The 7,723-nt window shown below is 48.2% G+C and overlaps 1 protein-coding gene across 2 annotated transcripts in view; it reads right to left on the bottom strand.

Annotated features, from left to right (window-relative positions):
- The window catches only part of Zdhhc14 (zinc finger DHHC-type palmitoyltransferase 14), a 241,202-nt gene extending 236,112 nt beyond the window's left edge, over window positions 1-5,090 (bottom strand). For both annotated transcript variants that reach the window (XM_048805914.1, XM_048805912.1), the window contains exon 1: window positions 4,216-5,090. In XM_048805914.1, coding sequence (XP_048661871.1) covers window positions 4,216-4,460 — 245 coding nt within the window. In that variant the 5' untranslated portion in view covers window positions 4,461-5,090. The remainder of the gene's footprint in view (window positions 1-4,215) is intronic.
- Window positions 5,091-7,723: the final 2,633 nt, after the last annotated feature.

A 7,723-nucleotide genomic window follows, 5' to 3' on the forward strand; every position in this document is an offset into this window, starting at 1 on the left:
GGGGGGGGGGGGGGGCGGGGTTTGTTTGGTTCTTTGTTTTAATCATCAATGGATTCCTAGCAATGAGAAATTTCACATTTGAGCAGCAATAACACATTGGAACTGTCCGAAGTGACAGCACAGAATTGGGTGCCACGGTCACACCCTTGACCTAGGTAGGTCCCCTGCACCTTCTTTCTGCCCCTGTGATCAAGAGACTGTAAAATTTCAATATTTCAGAACCAAAGCCTTTTTAGTTTAAAAATTCCAGCTATCAAGAAAAGTAGGCTATGACAGAGAGAGAGATTGAAGAGAGAAAGAGAGAGGGAGGGAGAGAAGTGAAGAAACTGATGGTGTTCGCTGATCTTTCCAAATCCTGGTTCTGGAGTCTTTCATGAGGCTTAATACCTTCAGGAGCAGTGAAGTGTGTGGGCTGCCGTCCGCTCCCTTCCCTCAAACACTATGAAAAGCCCTCACCTCTCCGTGGTGCTCCACAGGCTGAATGAAGGTGGCACAGGTGGGCAGTCCTGGGCTGCCTGAGACAGGGTGCAGTGTTCCAGCTGCTCACACCTGGCAGCCTTCTCTACTGCCTCCACAATTCAGGGACGGAGGCTCCAAAAATGAAGATGAAACCCAGGGTCTGGATCAGCACAGTTCCCCAGGCCCCTCAGGACTCCACTCTGCAGGGGCAGGACCTAGGACATGGCTTCACACAGGCTCCTGGGCTGTGCAACAGTCTTTCTTTTAATGAGTGACTGCACAGCTCCCATTATTTTGGCCGTAACATGCTCTCAATCACTCTCACTGTTCCTTATTAACCTATATATTCCCTTCCCTTGAAAGGCTCTCAGAAAAGGGCAGCCAGAGTCCTGGGAGGACTTCTAGGTGTACTCTGATGATATTTACCACTTACTGAGCAGTTGCTATATACTGGGCAATGCACTAAGTATGCTTTTTCATTTAATTGTCACAACATTTAAAGGTAGACATTATCAATCCCCTTTTATAGATTGGGAAACGGAGGCTAAAAAGACAAACCATTTGCCAGGGGTCATACTGTTGGGATCTGCCTTTCCAAAAGCCCTGTCCTTAACCATGTCTACACCTGGGGGGCAGCACAGTGTCTGAAGGAGCACTTTGTGGGCAGGAGCCTTCCCACACCAGTGCCAGCATCTTGGTGATCATGGGACCTGTCCCAGCCACTCACTTCATCTCCCAGATGGGAATACAAATTTCTACCCTGCCTTCCTCCAGCAGTTGAAGAAGCATCAGCATCTGTTGCTGAGTTCCAATAAGTTCATTTCTCTTGAACAAACATGTCCATCTGCTCAAGATCACAATAAGAGGAGTGGTGAGAGAAGAGGTGCAGATAAAGAAGTTCAAAACTGAAGTTACAAGTTAGGTGTTTTTCTTCTCACATTTTTCATTTGTCTTCCTGGAAATGTTGGGGATGGGGTCAGATTATAGTGTTTGACAATGAAATTCCATTAACATTAAAAGCTATCAAAATACAAAATTGAACAAAGTTGGGGACCATGTAGTATGCACTCAATAAATAGTAGAGGTGGGCCAGAAGAAAGACAGGCAGGGAGCACCTAATGCCGGTGTTTCCTGGGGATCTTATTTAATGATTAGCCAGTTGGTCTTTCATTTCCTATGCAAGTGGCTAACTGGCTCTTTGAGTGTCTAGCAAATTAATTTAGCCAAAGTTATTTAATTTCTTTCTATCCTTAGCAATGAGTAAAGAACTTAAAAGACAATGCTTGTGACAAAGCAATTAAATGCAGTGACAAACGGTCTTAGCAAGCCATAATATTCTGAAGTTTGAATTGACCTGTGATTTTTCTCAACTGAAGCCCCATAGGATGGGGCTCCTATTTTCCCAATAGTTCCAATTGCCTGGCTGAAGCAACACCCATGAAGACCAAACTTTCTTTCTCTCCCTGTCTCTCTCTCTCTCTCTCTCTCACCACACACACACACACACACACACACACACACACTGACTCCCACAAAGCTGATACAAAAATAATGCTGCAAATAGCACTCATAAAATCCCAGTGCATGCACTTATCCCTTTAGTCATAGCATGACACTGATGCAGAAGATCTGTGACAACCTGCAAGGGGGACTCTGGGGGAACTCTCAGAAAAAAAGCACAGAGATCAAGAAATGAAAATGAATTTATGATGGTTTGGTTAGAAGCTATGTTTAAACTAAGAAAATAAAGATAGTAAGTACTAACTGGGATATGGGGGGAGGGGCTAGCCATCCAGCAAGGATTTGGGTATATATAAAAAATGAAATATTCATCATCCTACACAAAACACACTTGTGGCTGAAGCTCGGCAACGCAATCACAAAATCAACCAACTGCCTCCACTCTTAAAAAGCCCTGAAAAGAGCAAAAATGCCAATATGGATCCATTCAAAACTTTTTGTTACTTTGGGAATATACTGAATACAGCCCTACCACAGGCCTACCTGTAACTCAAGACACTGTTAGAGGGATGTGTGTCTCTGTTAAACACATAGCCTCACCATTCTGGTGGGTGGCAGTGGTCATTCTGCGTAGGATGCAAATATGTCAGGGACCTCTGTGGCCCTTCCTCTGGCTTCCGTGGATCTGTAGGGACAAGAGGCTGGCTCTGGATGGGGACCCACAGAAGCAAGAGAGGGGGCACAAAGCATGCCTCCTTGCTACACTGCACGCCCACTCCCACCCTTGCCCTCTCATCACATGATTCCACCAACTAATCTCAGCCATGCACAACAGGGACTTTTCTAGGAAACACCTGGAAAATCCACACAGTCAAAAATGCTGGAGAAATTTTGTGTGTGAGAAAGAATAGGGGGTGGGGGTAGCTTCCATCTGTGAACTCCCTCCTCTCCTATTCTAACTCAATCCTGTTAAAACTGTTCATCATAGCTCCGTGTTCAGAGAGAAAATGTTTCCCCTCGGAGAGTCTGAGGGTTCTGAGTGAAAAGCATTAACATTATCAAGAGACCATTCATTTCTGATTGAGACAGCATTTCCACTAGCAAAAGCCAGGCACAAGATCAAGCCCACTAATGCTTATCAAAGACAAAAGTAAACAACACAAAAGATTTTAATTAACTCTACCCAGCTGAAGCAGATGGAAACTGAAGGCATTGCATGCCCCTTAATAACCAGGTTATGGGAAGCTCAAAGAACTACCAATAAATACATTGCTTTTTCTTTTAAGTCTAGAGGGGAAAAATGACTACAACTTTCACTGAGCACAGCTATGGGGGATTACATAAGGAGCTGCAACCCAAATGCTGGAGTCAATCACAGCAATTGAAACTGATTCAGAATATGGCTAAACTGCCTTACCTAATGACTATTAATAAATAAGAAGACCTTTCATTGGTTGGCAGGAAGATAGTTGCTACTGGCCAATTGATTCCTGAAAAAGGCTCACGTGTACTTTTTTGCAGATAAAATTCTCAAAATCCCAAAGTATTTTCTCTGGCATCAGAAGTTGCCATATCTGGCCACACTTTTTCAGGCCTACATGTTTACTTTCACCTGTTCCCAAACTGTTTGTTTTGGACTTTTTAAAAATTGAAACTTCTTTGAAAGTGAAGAGTTTGGAAACCTCACAGGTAATCAGAACTCATTCATCAATAGTGAACAAGTAAGAAGAATGAAGGGGTGGGGGATGAAATTCTCCATTTAGGGTACACTAGGTAGCCTACACTTTTAAACCTAAAATAACCGAGATTTCTTATTATTCCGCAAAGTTACATAGAAGATTTAGCCAACTGAGCTTAATGCCCCACATCTTGTTAGCAAGGAGGAGGGGGGAAAAATCAAGTCTGCTTATTCCTGATTTAGAACTATCTCCGGAAGCCTCCTTCCCATAGAGGCTGCACCTGGGCTGGTGTACAGGTTCCCAAACTCGGTGGAGAGCGCCCCGATTCAGTCACCAGCGACCCCGCCAGCCAGTCCCACCCTGCGCAGGAGAGGAGCAAAGCCCGCCACACCGTACAAGTGTCCCACTACCCTCTCCTCTGCTTCCAGGAGCCTGGCCCTGCACGGCAGCATTTCGGGGTACTGAAAATCAAACAGACCCTTAATAGAACAGGAGGGCGGGCGGGCTGCCATTATATAATAACATAGAGCAGATAAGACTTCTAGAAAACGAAAGTAGTCGGCGGAAGGGGGAGGAAAGAGGAATGGGGCAACGGGGAGCTGTCGCCGCCACTTACTCGAAGGCGAAGAAGAGTCCGCTAGTAACCAGGATGAGGATGAGCGTCAGGTAGAAGACGCCCGTCTGCCGGGCCATCATGATCCTCCCGTTGCAGAAGAACTTGTTTCTGCCCGGGAACACCTCCCATTTCCTCCGGGCCGCGATTTTCTTCTTCTTGTGGGGCGACTCCATGGGGGAGGAGCTGTGGGTGCTGATCTGACTGTACTCGCAGTCTTTCATGGGCCCGCCGCCGCCGGGAGGCATCCACGAGGGCAGCCGGCTGGGGGCGCACACCCCCAGAAGCCCCCCGGCCGCGCGGGCCCCGCCGAGCCACGACCGCCGCCGGCCGCCCGGCCGCCCCCCGGAGCCGCGGTGCCGCGACCCCTACACGGGCTCCCGGCTTGGCGACAACTTTACCGAGGACACCCAGGTTAACCCCTCGGGGGAGCCCAACTGTCATAGCAGAATCCGCTTTCGGCAGGGACGATGCTCGTCCGCAGCCCGCGGCAGCGGTCCTCGGTGGCTTCCAGCCCGCGTCCCGGGGCTCGGGAGCCCCGTGGGGCGCGGGGGATCGCCTGGCAGACCCCCCCGGTCGCCGTGCGCCTGGTCGCGCGCTCGACCCCGCCGCCCCTGAGCCCCCGGCCGCGCCTCGGTTCTGGCACGCCGACCCCGGAGCGCTGCGCCCCGAGGGGACACAAGGCGGCGGCCCCGGCGCCGGCTTCTTCAGGAGCCACTTCTGCGCCTCGGCCAGGTTTATTGTACTCCTTCCTCCCGGTGGCGGATCCTCCCAGGAGAGAGCGCTGCAAACTGGGCGGCAGCTCGCGGCACCGGCAACCCCTCCCAGGGGTGGGGACAGCCACGCACGTTATTCTGTCAGGATCGGCTCGGNTGAAGATCAGAGAAATTTGGTGATTTGCCTAAAGTTTCACAGGAACTAATGGAATCAAGATGGAGGAGATCCGTGTGTCTCTCCGAGCCCACTGCACAATGGTAAAAATACACCATGTCTGATGAACAGCCAACTGAGTCGAATTGAGGAAAGTATCTTGTTCTCAGAGCTAAGAGAACTCTCAGGCCTGAACTACAGCAAAGTGTGTCTGTGTCTGTGTCTGGGACAATCTGGACAGGCAGAACAAAAGGGGTTAGTATCTCAGGGAAGTGGGAATGGTATAGTCAGGTGAGCAAATTGGTAGCAACGGGCAGTCGACAAGATCCAAGTGCCCTGATTCATCTGGAAGGGGATTCCAGAAGCAGCACTAGGTATAGCAAGCTGGTACGAGGGTACCACTGGCACCTAGAGCAACCAGCTGCCCTCCCTGGATTGCTGGTGACATCTTTGATTCCAGTGGTTGTTCTCTTCTCAGCTGCAAGGATCCACTGACAACAGGGGTTATGTTATCAACAAAATTGAGATTTTTTTCCTTTCTCAGAATACCCACCAGCAGCCAAGAGGGAGGATGGTCCTGTCCACTGTGGAAGGGGACGTGTTCAGACCCCAGCACACTGCATGGCCTGTACACTTTTCAGGGCAGGATGGGTGTACACCCAATATGGTCTGAGGGACACTGTCCTAGGAAAACTGTGAAACTGTCATAAGGAATTTTACCTGAGTTCTAGGATACCAGGAAGCAACTCTGGAAACCACATTCATTTCTTCAGAAAATCAAACACCCTGATTCCTTCCAACCCAGTTTTCTTACATTTATTTGTACATGTGCTCAGCACATTTGGAAAGAGCTTGTGTCAAAATGCAAGATGTTTAAGCTTGTTGCTGGGGTGCGTGCCTGTAACCCCAGTGATTTAGGAGGCAGAGGCAGGAAGATCCCAAGTTTGAGGCCAGCCCGGGCAACTTGGTGAGACCTTGCCCCCAAATAAATAATATAAAGGGCTGGGGGTATAGCTCAGTAGTAAGGCACACCCTGATGTTTAATAAGCTCAACACTACAAAAAAAATAATGACATAAAGCAGGAAAAATTTAATTTTCCTCAAGAAAAGGTTTTTTTTCTTGCCTTTTAAAAATGTTATTAGTGGGGCTGGGGTGGTGGCTTAGCCGTAGAGCACTTGCCTCACACGTGCAAGGCCCTGGAATCCTCAGCACCACATAAACATAAATAAGTAAATAAAATAAAGTTATAAAAAAATGTATTAGTGAATCATACAGAACGGTGGGGTTAATTTTCACATACTCATAAACATATAACATAGTTTGCTCCATTTCAATCTCAACTACTTTCTGTACTTCTCCCCTCACCCTCTCTGGCCTTTCTTTACACAAAAATATTACTTTTTAATATGCTTACAAAAATAATACCTGTACATTAAATATATATATATATTACACATAAATAGGAAGAATGTAAGGTTTTCAAGTTCAAATTCCCAACACTTTCAAATAAGAGTCACTAAGATCATCCTTATATTGTTCATTGTGCACTTAAACACACACACTCCCCCCACACACATCTGTATCATTTAACAAAAATGGAATCACATCATGCATGTTCGTTTCACCTTGCGTGCTTTTTTAAATTTGTCTTTTTCCTAATTAGTGCCCACCCCTGTTCTTCCCTCAATCCAGTGTTAGCCACTTGGCCTGGATCCCCTCCAGGCCCATGTAGTCATGAGCACACCCACAGATTCGCAGGCACACAGCCCATGGTACATTTTCACCCCTTTTGTCCTAATACAACTGATAGTCCTTGAGAGTTGTTTTTCCCAGCTCAGTCTCCAGCCCAGGGTCATTATACCTAAGTCTCTTTTAAGGTGGAATGGTCCCACCACCTTTGAGATGCCTGATCTTGACATCCTGGAAGACTACAGGACTCCCACCAGGTTACAGCCGTGTCACACAGGCAGGGGTGGTGTCAACTGGGCAAAGACACCATGTCACACAGGCAGGGGTGGTGTTAATTGGGCAAAGACACCTTCTCTGGGCTGCTCGGCTGAAACTGGGCAGTGCTGCCCAGGTGGTCCCCCGCTCTTCCTGGGCCTCCAGTTCCCCACAGCCATGGGAGCACTTGGAAGAAGCCAGGACATGCTCTCTCCCATCTGCTCCCGAGCCCGAACCAAAATCGCCACTGAGAACACAGATAGTTGTTCCTTGAGAAGACAAAAAGCATACACTCGGTGTTCAAGAAGCAGTTATCACGAGGAGATAGAAAGGCCCCCAAACTGTTTTGTAACTTTAGTGCAAAGTGTGCAACCGAGCAGCACACGACGGCAAAAGGGGCAGTGTCCCATGAGCGTGGGGCGATTCTGCCACTGCGCAGCCAGCCAGTCCCGGAGCCTGGTGCCTATCTGGTCTGCGCCCGCGTCCCCACACCCAGGTCTGCACCGGCAGCGCCCACTCGCAACTCAGAGGACAGCAGCAAAACAAAGACCCCGCTTCTCCCTTCCAGAAATGGGGCTTAGTCACAATCCCCAAAGAATCCAAAGTGGATCTCAGACATTTCTAGTCTCCTCTGTACAGAATGGATTTTGAAAAATGTCTGTTGCTGTTAGTGAACTAAAGCTCCTCCGTGGAACA

Source organism: Marmota marmota, unplaced genomic scaffold, assembly GCF_001458135.2.
Source record: "Marmota marmota marmota unplaced genomic scaffold, marMar, whole genome shotgun sequence".
Lineage (NCBI taxonomy): Eukaryota > Metazoa > Chordata > Mammalia > Rodentia > Sciuridae > Marmota > Marmota marmota.